General features: G+C 37.8%; 1 protein-coding gene across 1 annotated transcript in view; it reads left to right on the top strand.

Annotated features, from left to right (window-relative positions):
• Window positions 1-4,672, top strand: part of VRK1 (VRK serine/threonine kinase 1) — a 34,550-nt gene extending 29,878 nt beyond the window's left edge. Inside the window, exon 13 of the mRNA XM_083349261.1 lies at window positions 4,272-4,672. Within this exon, the coding sequence (XP_083205387.1) occupies window positions 4,272-4,372 (101 nt within the window). The 3' untranslated portion in view covers window positions 4,373-4,672. The remainder of the gene's footprint in view (window positions 1-4,271) is intronic.
• Window positions 4,673-17,382: the final 12,710 nt, after the last annotated feature.

Here is a 17,382-nt window from a genome sequence, read left to right as displayed (position 1 = left end):
TTTAAGAAAAGGGAGTTATGCAGATAGACTATGAAATCTTGGTAGCATTTTGGCATAATCCGTAGTTTATGACCAGCAGATGCACATCAGCAGGACGACTGAACGCAAGGCTTGCCAGTTCTCTTAGCAGGAAATGCCAGGAATTAGTTTGGACCTCACACGTTCACTGCCTGTGAGTTATAGCCCGTCTCTAATAGGCACCGTGGCAGATGGTATCATTTCCAAGTTAGGACTGTGCAAAGCATCAAAAGGATTGCTTCACTTTGAAAGAAACCTCGATCAAGACACACTTTTGAGGCAGTTCTGTGAAAGGTAGTGGCACCTGGTATACATCAAAACAAACACTTCAAAGGCCTGCAACAGTTTTCATGCCCAGAAGACACTTGGATTGGCGGTTCCAGCCCACCTCAATGTTTCTATTAAAAATGTTGAAGCAAAGTATCCTGCTTTCTCGAGTTAAAGCTTGTCTTGACTTATATTCCTTCTTTGATCTGACTGTGTTGGCTCCACAAAATGAAGCTGTATTGCTTTGGACAGCAAAAATTACTCTTCATTCTTATTTTTATTTCTTTAAAACATTTATAGCCAACCTGTTATTCAGAGCATCTTGTGGTAAGTTACAATCTATAACAAAGCAAGGAAAAATAGTACACTAAGTTAAATAACTACAGCCAAGTTAAGACACAGTCACCACAACCGAGACAAAGATACAGCGAAAGGTCAGAAGGCATAAATAGGCCGTGTCAGTAATGCCAACTCATATTGAAAGACAGAAAATATCAGCACAAACCTGGCCTGAAGGGGAAGGGCATTACATACCTGCAGCCACATATTACTATGGCTCAACCAGGTTTCAACGTTTGAGCATTTAGATATTGGGAAATATGCTCTTTCAAGTATTGACACTTGACACTTAACACTTAAAGCAGCGGTCCCCAACTTTTCTGGCTTTGTGGACCGCCGGCAGCGTTGGGGAGAGAGACGGGATGGTTCTGTGTGAGCATGTGTGCCCGCCACTTGCACAAGTGGAGCTGCATGCACTCGCTTGTGCAATTTAGTTCTGAACAGGGTGCAGCCCACTACCAGACTAGGGGGCATGACTTGATATTCATTACAAGTGGTCCTCACTTAATAACTATTTGTTCAATAGCCATTTGAAGTTAGTGCTGAATGATTGGTATTTTAAGTCCCTAAAGTTATGGCTGCTGTAGTCTCCCCCCCCCCCGCTTGGCAGCCCACATGCAGTTACTATTACAGGGAGGCTTCCCCTACCCTAATTTTCCATTTCTGCCCTTCTTATCACCAGACTCAACGCTGCCTCTGCCAGCCCTGTTGGCTTACGTTCTGCCTCTGCCACCCTAGCTGACCATTGCTGTGTTTTTCTTCCTGCTGGGGATGCACCCAGCATGGCCTGGCTCTATGCCATCATTAACTAAATCCCACTCAATCGTTAGGCAGGACTCACCCCCATCCAAGTCATTTCCAGCTTGATCTCTCTGAACCCTGAGGCTCAGTAAGATAAGGAACTGCCTTCTCTTCAGCTCTACTGCATCTGAACAACTACACCAGCGGGCCCCAAACTTTCTGGTGTGTGGCGGGGGGAGGAGAGGGGGATGGTTCTGTGTGAATGATAGGTGTGCATGTGAACGTGAGTGGCAAGTGGAGCCGCACGCGCTCTCCCGCTACTTGCGCGGCCTGGAGATTGGGGACCCTTGCACTACATCAAATTGGCTCCCATATTAGGCAGGCAATGTAGTTATTTTAGGTTCAGTGTTATGTAATCTCTGAAGAATGTACCAGCTGTGTTCTGCACTAGTATAGCAAAGCTGCATACATGCTTTTTCAGGGAGAGTGCAACCTTATTCAAAGTTCCAGAGCAGATTCCTGCTCCTAGTCAATTCACAATGTCTCATTCTTAAGATCATCTTCTGTAGGCTCAATAGGGTATTCAACATCTATATTGTTTTAATTGACTGGGTGTTAACATGGCACTTAATCCCAGACTCCAATGACCTCAATGAGTTATTGCATAAAAATATTGACGAACAAGGATGATGGAAGGGATCCCTGTGGAACCTCACAGTTTAGAAGCCATGAGACCAAGTAGAAACCCTTGAAAGCCATCCTCTAGAGTTGATTATACATATGAGTGCAACAAGTGAAGAAAAGTGCCTTCTACTCCAGTCCCAGAGAGTCAGTTTAGCAGTCAGATCTACCATATTTGTGTAGTTAGGTTATTATTCTAAAATACTTTCAGATGCAAGTTCTATTTAGGAATTATAGCACTGTGCCTATGGAGATTCCCAGTCATCCAGGTCATAGTTGTCCCAAAGATGCTTTTTCATGAGGCAACTGTACTTTCTTGTTTTTCTTTGAAGTCGTTTTGCTTCTCAGAGCTGAAGAAGCTTCTTGGATGAGAAGCGAAATGTCTTCAAAGAAAAAGTCCAGTTGCCTCCTGAAAAAGCATCTTTGGGAGAGTAATAGCACTGTTTCTATTAGTGTAACAAGGAATTTATCACACTCTAGATGCACCTCACCAGTCCTCCTTTGCTTGATCTTAAAAGTCAATCTTGGGCAATATATTTTCAAGGCATTATTACATCCCCAAAACCCACATAAGGAATAACTCTTAACTTAGGAGTCTAATTACGGTCTGGAATTATATGTGAAACTCATATCAGCATGAAAGGTCTGTGAATTTTAATGAATATTAATTTAGATATTGAGATAACACAAGTATTATTGAAATGCATTAAGGTACTTTCTGAATCAGCTCTTTAATTCAATTTCCTATTACAGATATGGAAAATAGTACTGCCTATATGTGTTAAGAATATACCTCAAATTTCTTTAAAATCAGATTTAAGAAGAATCTCTTTAACTACAAGTAAAACGTTTTTCTGTATTTATCCAATGTTAATAACATATGAAAAACTCAATACTTCTGACTAGATGCACAATTTACTTAAGGATAGAGAGCTAAACCGAAGTATTTCAACATTGCTTCAAGATGGATTATATTTTTTCAGTAAGTGTATCTTCTTCTCCATTTCAAAGCTGGTAGTTTATGTGGATGCATGGGAAGCACACATTTGTTGTGGCTATAGACAAATGTTCCCTTTGCTTCCATTTCAGCAATCAAACTGAAAGCACAGCTGTTTACTTCATTTTCCACATCAGTTGCTGGAGTAAGACTTAAAACTTGAGTACAAACAACGTAGGTCAGAATAAGCAGCTCCACTATTGCTTCTGTCTTCAAAATCATTTTTTCCTTCTTGACATTTTTTGTCCCTTCAGGAAATTTATTTTGCTGGAGCCAGAGAAAGTTGGCTAGATATTTCCTGTCGATGGGTTGCCAGTTCCTTGTTCCAATCAAATATTCAATTCAATTCAATATGTTTATATTTTTGATCACTAACCATGCCAAATATATTCAACCTACATAAAAGTATCCATACGTTAATAAAATACATTATATTGTACAGAAATCAGTAAGAATATTAAAACTGTTATAGCAGATGAAATGGAGAAATATTGGGAATTTGTAATGAAATCATCTCTGTTTAGCAGCAGCCTATGCAAAGCTTGCTAGCCTCCATAGTGATAGCTCCTTGTCTAAATTCATTAAATATTCAATTTGATGTGACTCAGGCCAAAATGATTTTTCTATCAAGAAAGGCTCCAAAAATTTTCTGCATGCTGAAGCAGAAACAGTACAGTACAATAAATATTGCGTAAAATCTTCTATAATTTCCTTGGAATGTGGGCAGAAGCACTTATTATATGGGATATTAAGAAATTGGCCCTCTCTAATTGATGACAGGAACTCTAGTTTTGCCTCTCAGGGGGATGCCATTGTAACACACCCCAAATAATGTTTGCATTCAATTTTAGTTTTATTAAGTGTGCATCCATAGGCAATTTTATTTTGTAATAGATTAAGCTAATTTCTTTAAGCAAAGACTTATAAAACTCAGTTTTAAAATTTTCATTTGTGTTACTTAAATTTAAAAATAATTCTGGAGAAAATTCTGAAAAACCAAAGGTTTGTATGCATTTCGATAAGAATAAACCAATTGTACAAGAAGGAATGGAGAATTTAATGTGCTCCAATCAAATATAGTTTGCGTCGCTAGGAATACCATTTCTTTAGAGTTATTACTATCCTGAATTTGAAGTGGATTATAAATATTAGTAAGTAAAAAGTATTTGATTAAATTCAGAATTCTGTGAACTAATCATAAAATTGTCTTTATTCATAATAACTATAGAGATTGGAGCCACCAAACCCAAATTACAGAAGATCTCACCCAAAACCAAGACAAACTTGAAACCAAGGAAGAGAGTTCAGAAGCTAAAAAATCCAGAATAACATGAGTTCCCCACTTGCACTGAGTAGTGGGTTCTTGTTATTTTTTCCTTTTAATTTTATTACAGTAGCACTTGGCTTTTTCCTCTTTTGTATCTATCTAAACATACATAAACTTGCAATATACTGCTAGCTTGAAAAAATAAAAGTTTTTAAATCTTATATGTAGAATGTACCGTTTAGTATGATTTACAAAAGTTTCAGAGTATTTTGGCATTTTTTTGCACATTGCATTTACTTACTTTGTATAAACTTGAATAAAAAGGAAATAATGTCTGTGCAAAATAAATCTTGAAAATTTAATTATACGTTGTTGGTCGCATTTGTGTGCATATGTGTGTAACCACAGTCTGGCTCAAACCTATACTTACAATTTTATTGTCTAAAAAAGTAATAAAAAGGAACAACCAGTCAGAGGGACAGGAAGAATGTACTGATAGTTCAAAGATACATAGTTTGGCTTAATTGCAATAGAATATCAATTTTCCCAATGCTTCCTTGAAAATGTGAGATTTGAGCAATGGGTTGGTAGAAGAGAAATAGAGGCACTTCCAAACGTGGATTAGCAAGGGATACATCTCTAAATCATTTCAAGGAACAGAAGACGGTTGGACTGGAAAATATATTACAACTGGATGAGTGGAAATCATAAGAAAGGGAATGTTGGGATAGAAGACAGATCCAGGCAGGGTTTTGAAGATAAAGACCAGGAAGTTTTATCTACCCATGGAGAAGCTTCAAGAACAAACAAATATGTTTCCTAGGAGCTCTGATGCTTTAAAGAAGTAACGAGAGAATGGAAAAGCACTTGACAATGTTAAAAATATCGCAATAACCTGCATTTTTGAGCGGGGTGGTGGAGAAGGAGTGGCAGCTCTTGGGAGTCCTGATTTGAATGCAAAGTCCCTTACACAAAGAAAGTAAGCTTTCCTTATAGCCTGCATTTACTGCTCTTGATGACTCCAGTTGTGTGTAAATATTAGAAAACAGCAGGGTCCTGCATTCCAAGAATTACTTGAGCAGTGCCATGAAGACGAGAGTCCTTACCGGTATTGTAGTCATATTCCCAAGCTCTCCTGCTGTTTCTAATCTGTGCACGCAGCCATGAAAAAACCGGACTGACATTTACAGGCACAGCAGGGAGACACTTGAGTCAAGGAATATTAAAGACAACGCCACGTACTTGGGGATTTTTTTTTCCCCTTGTCCCTTTTCATAGTGGTCACCATACATAAGAAATTTTCACGGCAGAGCTAGTTTGCTCTTCAACTGATGGTGTAATGAGAGTATTGATAATGAATCGTTCAACAGTTCTTATAGTGGCAAACATTCAGCAGATCCTTGTTTACTTTCCTACCTTCTAAAATATCTGCAGGAGAATTTAATTTAATTTAATTTAATTATAAGCATAGTTTGATTTATTTTTTTTAACCATGTACAAACCTCGCCTGCTTTATAGTTTTATTTTCTTTATTTGCATTGATTTTTAAAATAGTGAGATAAATACAGCTATATGGCATCATAGGGTATTTTTTGCATATATACAGACTACACACACAAACAATTCAGTGTTTGTATGTATAAATTCATGTTCAGTTTGCTACTTTAAGTGATAACACTAAAATTCAAATTTGAATGAGCTGTCAGATTTGACATGCCACAACACCATTAACACTATTAGAATTGGTGGAGGGTGGTGAGGGAAAAGGTTGTGTATTGTCTGGCTTCTCAGTTAAAAGTTTTATCTTCTCTTGAGAATAAGACCAGACAGACTGTCATTTGCTATTACTTACTCTGCTTAGCATTATCACCAGAGCTCGCTCTCTTCCTCTTATTTTTTGTAATTAGCTAAGTTGGCTCTTAAATTTTAATAGCCAATTGAAGCTACGTTTTAGCCAAGTTCTATATCTAAATTGTATTCAGTCCATTAAGAAAGTTGGTTAAAAGGCTATTAAAGCAAAAAGCCAATATATGGTAGTTAGCAGTTATGTTTGCAACACTAGCAGTGGCAGCCTTCATTGGTGTTTTCAAAAAGAACGTGTTCCGTGTTGCTTTGAAAATGTTCCAAGAATTACCAAATCAGAGCTGCAATTTGATCTATGTTTATCTGGGAAAAAGCCACTTTGAATATAAAATTGCATGTTAGTTTAGGAAATCCAATAAACATACATGAGATCCTAGCTAAAACCAAAGTATTTCCTCTATTATTTATGTAATCAAAATTATTAGCAAAACATCCAAAGCGCCGTCTAGTGGAATTGTAATCTTGCAGTGGTTAGTTTATAAATTTTCTTGGTATTTTAAGGTGAGAAAGGAAACACATAACGCCAACATGTGGGTAGTGAATACCACTTCTAACTGAAGGCTTTAGTCGCATACATACCTCCTTGCCATTACCTTTCTGTTTGGATTTAGTTCAGTGGGAAATAAAGCTGAACAATGTATAAAGTTGTTCGACACATGGATCTCACTTTGATTGCTATTCTGAAGCTCAATTCTTTTTTTAAGAAAGTGGACCCTTTAGCTCTCTGAATGTCAAGTCCAATTATTCCAAGCCAGCAGAGCAAAGTCAAGCAATATCTGAAAGACCAAAAATATATGAAATATTTCTACATGACGGATCATTACAAGAGGTTCATAAAGATAGATTTGCTAACTAACAGTGAGGACAATTACCTAACAGGACAATTAACCAGTGGAACAGCTTGCCTTCAGAAATTGTGGGCGCTGCATTACTGGAGATTTCCAAGAAGTGATTAGACAATCACGTGTCTGAAATGGTATCGGTTCTGCTTGAGCAGGAGGCTGGACTAGGAAGACCTCCATGGTCCCTTCCAGATTCTATTCTATTCTATTCTATTCTATTCTATTCTATTCTATTCTATTCTATTCTATTCTATTCTATTCTATTCTATTCTATTCTATTCTATTCTATTCTATTCTATTCTATTCTATTCTATTCTATTCTATTCCAGTTATGTTGGCTAGTACAACTGCAGCAACTCAGGTCCTGTATGCACTTTTTTCCCCTTAAAATTGTAATGACCTTATGATGCTGCTTCCCATCAACTCTTAAAATTTAATAGGCCTGTTTTCTGTTATGTGTGATTCACTCTATTTGATTCATGGAATGTTGGAAATCTCCACATTGTGTACTGCATACGTATGGCCAAATTACATCACATGTTCCCATCACTTTGAAATTCCACCAGTAAAAATGCACTTTGTAAAGTATGTCACATAAGTCAACAGCTGAAATAAAATCATTGCAGACTAAAAGAAGACTGGCAAATGACAAAGCTGCAATTATCTAAATTTCCATAACATTGCTGGCCTGCTGCTGGTGGTAAGATGAGCGTCATTTGAAATAGACAGTATTCTGGCCTGATATTAGCATATTGCTTTGTTGCTCCTTGTGCCACCAATTGAGAAGTGCCAGGAATCATTTGGGAATGCCTTTTCCTGATAACTTTAAATTCTGCAATCAAGCTTTAAACTGTGCAATTGGCTTCAAGTGTGATATACTGATAGGAGTAATTCCCTGAGCTGCCAATAGATGCATCTGAAAACTCCAGGGACTTCTCATTTGAATTAAAACTTCAGCTAGAATTCATACATGATATACGAGAGGACTGTGCAAAAAGAGTCTTAAAGCATAGGAGCTGCAAATCTGAAAAGAGTTGTCCTAAACCAGACATGTCAAACACAAGGCCCGGGGGCCAGATCCGGCCCGCGAAGTGGTTTCATGTGGCCCGCGAAGCCATCCTGGAAACAGTGAGGGAACGGCCCCCACTGCCTTGGCCCTGGCCCAGAGACCCTCCTCCTGCCAGAGACCCTCAGATCTGTCCCACTCCTGCCCAGGCCCCCATAGGCACCCTTGATGTGAACGATGTAGAGCTGGCCACGCTCACCCAGTAGGCCATATGCACTCTAGCCATGCCCACCCAGTAGGCCACGCCCACCCAGGCCATACCCACCCAGCCCCCTGAGGGCAACCGCAATGCTGATGCGGCCCTCAATGAAATTGAGTTTGACACTACTGTCCTAAACAATCATCTTAAAATCTGGTACCTTCCAGGTAATTGGAAATACAAATTCTACAATTTTCAATCACTAACAGCTATACTGGCTAAGACTACATCTTAAATAGCTGTAGGACAATATGTTCACTCTTGCATGATAGACAGCAGTTGGATCAAAGGCTAGGTATTGGATAAACTGAAAGAAGATAGTTATTTTTCATTATGTAAAGATGAGAATCCATAGCCTTTTAATAATGAATGAAAACTCCCAATAGCATCAGCCAGATGGACAATGATGAGGAACAATCTAGCAACTTAAACTTACAGCTCTGTGTGCTGACAAATGTTATGTTAATGGTATGCACACTTCACAGTCAAGACTGGGAGAGTCTAATCTTAGATTGACTGGAGTGGATGGGATGATCCATGATCTTCTTTGGACTCTCTCTTTCTTTCAGGTATGGAAAGATTGAAGGCAAAAGGAGAAGGGGATGGCAGAGGATGAGATGGTTAGATAGTGTCATCGATGCAATGAACATGAATTTGGGCAAACTCAGAGACAGTGGAGGAGATGAGAGCCTGGCATGCTATGGTCCATGGGATTGCAAAGTGTCAGACACAACTTAGTGACTGAACAAAAACCTTTTAAGAGATGTCCGAAAGGAGTTTTTCTTTTAAACAATTTTCTGATACCTTGATCAAATTATGATTTTCTGATTCAAGTTTTTGATTCATGCTTCTGATTTTCATAAAGAAAATTGAGGTAAATGGGGGAGAGTTTCCATGAATCCTGTACATTTTTATAAATACATAGCTCTAATGATTTGGTGTTGGTTGGTTTTGGTTTTGCAAGACTTTACAGCTTACCGTAATTATAGGCATATTCTATCTATGGGAAGTAAGTCCCACTGATTAAATAGGAATTACTCTCAGCTCAGTGCGCAAAAGACCATATTTATTCCAAGCCCAGGTTGATGCTTTCGGAGTGCAGGTTAATGTAACGAGATATTTTGGATATAAAAACTGCCTCAGTTCTGGGCCATTCTGAAAAGTCTGGAAAATTTCATGCTGGGAAATGTCCCTCCGCCCAGTACGCTCCCACAGAGAGGGCCTCCTCAGGGTGCCACCGGTCAAAGAATGCCGACTGGTGGCCCCCAGGGGGAGGGCATTCTCTGTGGGCGCGCCGGATTTATGGAACCATCTTCTGGTTGAGCTCCGGATGGCGCCCGATCTCTGCTCCTTCCAGCGCGATCTTAAAACCCATCTCTTTGAACAAGCTAGTCTGGCCTGATGGGACGGGGTTGGATTTTATAAATGGATTTTAACTTTTAATCTGTATTAATTTATTACAGGCACTGTTTAATTACTTTTTAATAATTTTTAATTTTTGTATCTTGTTTTTATGTATTGCCCTGTTCACCGCCCTGAGTCCTTCGGGAAAAGGGCGGTATACAAATTAAATTAATAATAATAATAATAATACTATAGAGACTTTGGTGGTGCAAAGTCTTGCAATTCAAAGAACCAATTTTTAGTATTCCCTTCATAGTAGAAAAATGTGCAGGGGGTGAGGGGGGCATTGGAAATACTGATTTACTACAAATAGGAACCAAAGAAAGAACCATTCCTGATAAACGTGTATGTATGTCTCTCTGTGTACAGAGACATATGTTATAAAGTATAAACTCATGTTTAAATGGAAACAGAAATTGCCACACTATATGATATACCAGGACAGAAAAATATGTTGTAACATTTCTACACTTTCAGCCATTTGGTTTATTCTTCAATATGCTCGTGGCTCCAGTAAGTTCATTTCTTTGGGCAAAAAGAAAATAAAAATATCGAAAAGATAACTCAATATATTACAAAGAATATAAACTATAACCAACAATACTGAGCATAATAGCAGGTAAAGGCACAATGGTCTAGTTGTTTATACAAGTTAGGTTTCAAATGGAAAGTGGTTTGTTCATAATGCTAATAAAAGAGCTGCGTTTCATTTTCTTTCTTTTTGAGAAATAAATATTATGCTACATTTCCTCAAATTGCAGGGGAAAAATTAGATTGCTGGCAAATAGCTTCCACTAGATGCAGCTGGAAAGGGAACAGCAATAACCTGCATTTCTAGATCTATCAACATTGAATGTAACCTCTTCAAGTGTATATCCGTTGTTGCTGGGCAGGAGGTAATCAAGCCAAATAATTGCTATGCATGGCAGTGTTCCATCTTTACCTTTCCATTGCTTTTCATGGGAGAGGATAATGAAGTCGACCTTGTTGTCATTGGCCTGTCTTTTATTATGTGATTTTTCCCCTTAATCTTAAATATTGCTTTGTATGAAAACATTCTGCTGTTTGTTGCACAAGCAAGGGCTGATGCACATCATACAAATCTGCAAAGTTCAAGAGATTCTGGTACAAGGCCAACAAGGGTTTTAGATAACTACTAAACAATCTGAGCCCCACTGGGTCATCCTTTGAGAAACATTTCCTTGCCTAAACAGAGAAGCAGATTGACCACGGGTGGACAGAAAACAGTGGGAACGGGAGAAACTTCTGACTTCCTCACAGCTTCCTCCCTCCCTCCCTCCCTCCCTCCCTTCCTTGCAAGACTGGCTGGGAAACTGCCATGGAATATTCAAAATGAGGAACAGCAACAGCCAGTAGCACTGAAAGCAGCCACAATAACTTCAAATTTCAATAAGCAGTTTTCCTTGGAAATCATGCATCCCAGATTTCGTATACATTTTCTACATTAGTCAATTTGAGAAACCTTGGTTTAAAAATTGTTGCCCTATGATGCACTGTTTCACCCATTTAAAGGTCGCTGTCAGGTTTCTGACTGTATGGGCTTTTCAAGTGACTCTGAGGCATTGTTTACCTTAAAAGTCCTTTATTAGCCTAATACACCGGCAAATGCTTGCTCGAAAGGAAGATGGAATCTGAAATCTCCGCCTTTTGCACAATATATTAAAACACAATTCTCCACCTTTCCAATTTTGTCATTAATCATATTCTCCAGTTAATTTAAAGAATCAGTTTCCCTTCCATTAGAAAACCCGCCAAGGTCTTATCTTCTTTAGTTAGAATGGCCTTGAAAGTACAATCCTACTCGTCCCCCCTCCCAACCTTAAATTCAATCTCTTAAAGCAATACACGAGTTTAACATATGAAATGGCTACTTCTTCATCTCTTTTTCAAGCAATAACATTCAATGTTAGCAGCGTTGACAGTTGCGCTAACAAAAGTTTTAGTAGTAAAGTGGTGTGGAACTATCCTAAAAAAATAAATAAATAAAATTAGCTAGTGCAAAAAATTGCTCTCCAATGACCAATGTGAGATTATTCTTTTTTTTTGCCTAATCTATACCATTTGTTTGTTTTTGGGTCTTGTTTTGAGCTATAAATACCATGAGCTACTTTAAGCACCTTGTAATTAGTTTCATTTAGTAACCTGGCAGTTGCATTTGGGACTAATTTAAGTTTTTGATCTATTCTTCAAAGGCAGCCTATACCTAGACGATTGCTATAGAATTTAGCAGACCACCTACCCAGCTGAAATTGGAACATCCTTGGCTTCTGTGCCACATACCTTGGGGCAGGGATGCGTAAGCTGCTAAGGGCTGGAGCCATAGGGATATTGCTGCAGTGGGATTTCACAGAGGAAAATTGCTTCCATTCCTACCAAAAATATGAGAACCATTTCATAATTTCATGGGGAGGTTTCAAGGGTAGGAATGGAAATATGGAAATGGTTTGCTTTCTATTTTGGGGTTTGAGTGGGTAAATCACAGGCAGCTTAAAATACACAATATACAAGCTTAGCAAAATAACCTTTATTATTTATTATTATTATTTTTATTATTATTATTATATTTGTATACCGCCCTTCTCCCGAAGGACTCAGGGCGGTGAACAGGGCACATAAAAAATACAGAATACAAAAATTAAAAAAAGAATTAAATAAGAGCCCGAGCTAAAAACAGTAGAATAATATAAAAATCCCCAATAAAAACCCCAGCACATCCCCCATCAGGCCAGGCCGGCTTGCTCAAATAGGTAGGTCTTCAGACTGCGTCAGAAGGAGCGAAGGTCAGGTGCCATCCGGAGCTCAACCGGCAGCTGGTTCCATAAGTCCGGGGCGCCCACAGAGAAGGCCCTCCCCCTGGGGGCCACCAGCCGACATTCTCTGACCGGTGGCACCCTGAGGAGGCCCTCTCTGTGGGAACGCACAGGGTGGAGGGAAGTTGACGCCGGCAGCAGGTGATCCCCTTTAGGTGCTAGATGTTCTCTGTGCAAGCAGTGATGGACTATCAATAGCCCATCTCAACCTTAGGAATATATTGTCTATGGAGATTTTCAGTCTTCCAGGTCATGTTTGCCCCAAAGCTGTTTTTTCAAAAGGCAACTGGACTTTCTCTTTTTTCTTCTTCTTCTTAAAGTTCCCAGCAAGTTCCACATCCATACACTTTTTTACTAATCAGGTGACCCCGAAGATACAGATAAACCTACAAGTAGCCTCAATGACTCTCAGAAAGAGTACTAACAACCAGATAGCTGCAAGGAATATAAATCCTTCCATTCCCCACCATCCAGTCAGAGCTGAAGAAGCTTCTTGGATGAGAAGTGAAATGTCTTCAAGGAAAAACAAGGAAAGTCCAGTTGCCTTTTGAAAAAGCATCTTTGGGACTTACGTAGGAATATATTGTATATTCTCTCTGGGCAGATGAACCACCAGACAGGAGGCAGTAGTACTTTTGATTCTAGAGTTACTTTTATAAAAAACTGGTGGAGTTGCATATCAGACTGATAACTTGGAGGCTTTGGGTATTTCAAAACAGTTCTTCCAACTGTTCAGTTTACAAATGGAAGTAGGAGCAGAGAAATTTCCTGGGGGGATTTTCTTCTTTTCTTTTCCAGAGAGACAGAAAAAGAAATCTTTCCTAATAGTTTTATTTTAAATGACATAAAATAGTTACCATATAAAAGAAATTAGTCTGTATTTGGAAATGCTTACAACAAATCAAGTGCTACATTGACAGGTAAAATGCATAGCTTGCTTCAGTTTATAGATGCCTGTGGAAATGATAAAATGCTAAAAATCGGAAAAAGTAGAAATTATTAAGATTTACGGCTCAAAAATGGAGACTGATTACAGTGTTTCAGGTGGCCTAAAGTACATTCTGAATCTTGTTTTCCTCCCTGCTCCAACCTGCTTTTCTCAGTTTTGTTAAGAAAAGAAAAGAGAAGAGAAAAGAAACAGGTTTTTTTGTATCTTGTTAATAAATGGAAAACAAAAGTCCTAGATGAAAGTTTTACTTAACTTCAATGTGGATTATTTTTCACATTCAGTTAGTATTTTTTTCTGCTTTCAGTATTAGGTTTCAAAATAAGCAGATAAAAAGAACCATGTTATATTATTTAGTATTCCTCTGTAACAAATTGAACAATTTTTAATTTCATTGCATTCAATCCACAAAATATTATTGTCTAAATCAAATTTAGACAGATAGAATATTTTTATAAAGTAACAAATAACTTTGTGTAATGACTATTTAAAATTAAATATGTCACATATTTCATAATCCACTGGATGAAGTATGTATATGTACTTTTTTCTTTTTCTTTTTGCTTTCATGTTTTACTTAACCAGTTAAAAAAGAAGAAATGTTAAAAAATTCAATAGATTTTTAAAAAATTACATCTTTTTCCGGCAAGAAATATCTTTGAAATGATTTCATTTCATTTACATTGTTAGAGATGTAGCTAAGTTAATATTAGATTACTTTTTAAAATTATATTAAAAAAGCAGTTATCTGTATTAACTCAAATTTGGAATTCAGTTCTGGATAAAGAAAATGGACTAAGCATCAAAAGACTTACAGTTTAGCCCTGCAAAAACAAATATATGGATCCAGCCATTCAATAGTTTTCAGAAATGATTATGAACTATTTCAGTGAATTATGGCTTCAATTTATTAATGTCTCTAAATATATATCTTGTATGTTTTTGTTTCTTTCAGCTTTTTCAGCTTTTTTATGTTGGGTTTTCATTTCCTTTGTTTTTAATGTATGCAGTTAATATAAAAACAAGACAGGAGCTCCACGAAGTTGTTATGTTTGATAATTTATATTTCCTCTAATTACCAAAAGACTGTTGGTATGGATATGACTTAGAGCAGAGGAGACTAAGGTTAGGATTAGTACAGCCATCTTTCTAACAGTGACCAGACCCAACCTCAAACAACCCTGAACATTAAATACTGAAGCTCTAAATAGAGATCAATATATTCTCCCCTGGTGAGTTTGAAAGCCAACTTTGATTACTGCATCTGATAACCCTAAATTTAATTTAACAGTGTAATAATGTGGTGTTCTGGAAAATACAGTTAGTGTAGAAGAGAGAGAGGCTAAAGATCAAAATGTTTTGAAGCAATTACAAAAATATGGGAAAACTTTGTCCAATTCACAGAGGTAAAACAACGGAAAATCAGCATCCCATCAAAATACTTTCAGCTAGGGCAGCTTCATGAAGGCAGCACCTGAATTCATTCCCATTATTCCAGGAGTCAATATGATGTTTTAAGCCTTACTTTGGGCTCCTTAACATGTATTAATTTTCTATGACCCAATCTATGCCCCAGTCACTTCTGCTTCATCTTTTCACTGGACACAATAAGGGCATTGCTGGCCTCTTTCCCTTTTCTATTTTTTCTAAAACATCCAGATGGAGCAACAAAGTGGAATAAGCCCTACTCCTACATCTGTTGATGGGAAATTAAATACAGACTTTTATTATTATATAAGTAGGAACAGATATAGCCTTTACATCAAGGCCAAGCTATATGCTGTACAATGTGCTCTTTAAAGTCCTTCACTGGGCTGACCAATGACAGATGGTAAACTGGTACCACTTAATCCTGACTTGGGTCAAGTCGAAGTTCAAAATTAAAGGTAACAAGAGGCTCCATTCAACTGTCAAAAGAGTCATTCCATATGCTGAATATCTTCTAGTCATCTTTAGCAGGTTGAAAAGGACATTTCAGTGGGTTTATTTGATAGCTCTTTTAATTTGGAGCTCCTGAATCTGAAAATAAGTAAAAAAAAAGACAAAATATTTCAATAAATAAAGCTTTTGATACTAAAGTTTGCATTTGTATCACTTTTTATCTTCATATACTGGTGCAATTATAAACAAATCATATATGCCAAAAGCCTTTAGCCAAAAATATTCCACTTGCTTTAATACTATGTATTTGAGTCAATAATATATGTCCACCAGAAAAAAATATCTGATAGCAAAATCAATTATTTTGAAGGTTTTTTTTAATGACTGGAAATATTTAGTATAATTATATGAGCTTTCATGAACTTCAGTGAATTGGAAGGAAAAATCCCATTGGCTGGATGAAAATTTACCCTCCTAACACCCAATGTGGTTCTATCTTGGCAATGTCATTCTCATAAATAAAACTGATCTTTTTTACGGCACTAGAATATTTAACTGAATTCAAAAGGGCTTCTGTGATAAAATGATAATAACAACAATAATAATCAGGTCTGTAAATAGAAGTAAAACAAATGTGTCAAAAGAAAGCAAAGGTGGTACGTATAGAAATAGGCATGCTGGGTATAATCCCAAAACAACTGGAGCACCAATTGAATGTTGTCAGCAATGAGAAAATCACCATCAGTCAATTGCAAAAGGCAGCCTTATTTGGAACAGCTTGTATCCTGCATCTATAGCTTTAACACTATCAAAGATCAATAGCTGCCTATCTCAGGTCTTTAGAAAGAACTCGATGGGTGGATAAAAATGCCAAATCCAGATCTGGTTGACTGTACAATCTATCATATCACAAAGATATCAAAGACCAAAATGTGTTTTACAAGGAAGAAGCAATGCAGAATAAATTCTAGTTCTTCGTGTTTTTGACTCATACGTTTATTTTTCTTAATACTATTATCAGGTTTCCTTTGTTTTGTTCATTGTTCCTTGATTTCTTTACTGTAGTCCTTTCTTGTCAGTCTATTCTTCCTGGCTGGCAGAGACTTTTCCCAATTCTACAACGTTCTTTTAGTGTTGCTCATTTGAAAGCAGTAGAGCTATGAAAAGTCAGTCTTCCAAAATCCTCAGCCAGAGATAACAGAGGATAAGAGAAGTTGGTTGGTTCCTTTATTTGCAGGATTTATAGGGCTATCCAACTCAAACAAAGTGATTCTGAGCATCAACTCAGAACATCGACTAAAAATACAACCCCCAAAGAACACAACACAACACATTTTTCAAAAGTATTTTGCAGATGTCCTTGGCATGTTAGGAGTGCATAATGCTGTCCAGCTTGTAATTTTAATTTTCTCCAAATGTCACTAACTCATTGCATCTCATTTGGAAAAAAAATCCAGCATAGGAAAGCTTAAATTAGATCATGACCAGAGAAAAAGGGGATTTTAGTTCTTTGCTTCTGTCATCATTGCAGCTTAGATTGAGGAGCAAGTTACTGATATTATTGCAAATAAGAATGCATTTGAGCAGAGTCCAGCAACCAGGTGAAACCATGTCTGAGTTCATCGCGGCCTTGAGGCAGGCCGCATGCCTGTGCCAGTTCTCCAACATCGAGGAGAGGCTACGAGACCGGCTTTGTCTGCAGTCTCTGAAACCGAGAGCTACAGCAAAAGCTCTTCGCCAAAGAGACACTGTTGTTCCCAGACGCGCTGAAGGAAGTCATGACAGATGAAGCCACTGGTGGGGCTGTACAAGCCATGCGGCCCACCAAAACTACACAACGCAAAGAAGCCATCCACTACGAGGACGCCGAACACACCGAAGATCCTGAAGATGACACAGAAGTCGACAAGCTACACAAACACCATGACCAATAGCATTGCAGCAACAAGCAACATGGGGCCACTTACAAGGCAGATCCCTTCCTTAGATACCCAGGTTGTGGTGGCTGCCACCAACGCTTGGACTATAGGTTCTGGACAG

Source organism: Vipera ursinii (assembly GCF_947247035.1).
Source record: "Vipera ursinii genome assembly, chromosome: 1".
Classification (NCBI taxonomy): Eukaryota; Metazoa; Chordata; class Lepidosauria; order Squamata; family Viperidae; genus Vipera; species Vipera ursinii.
This window is presented reverse-complemented; position numbering and strand designations above follow the sequence as displayed.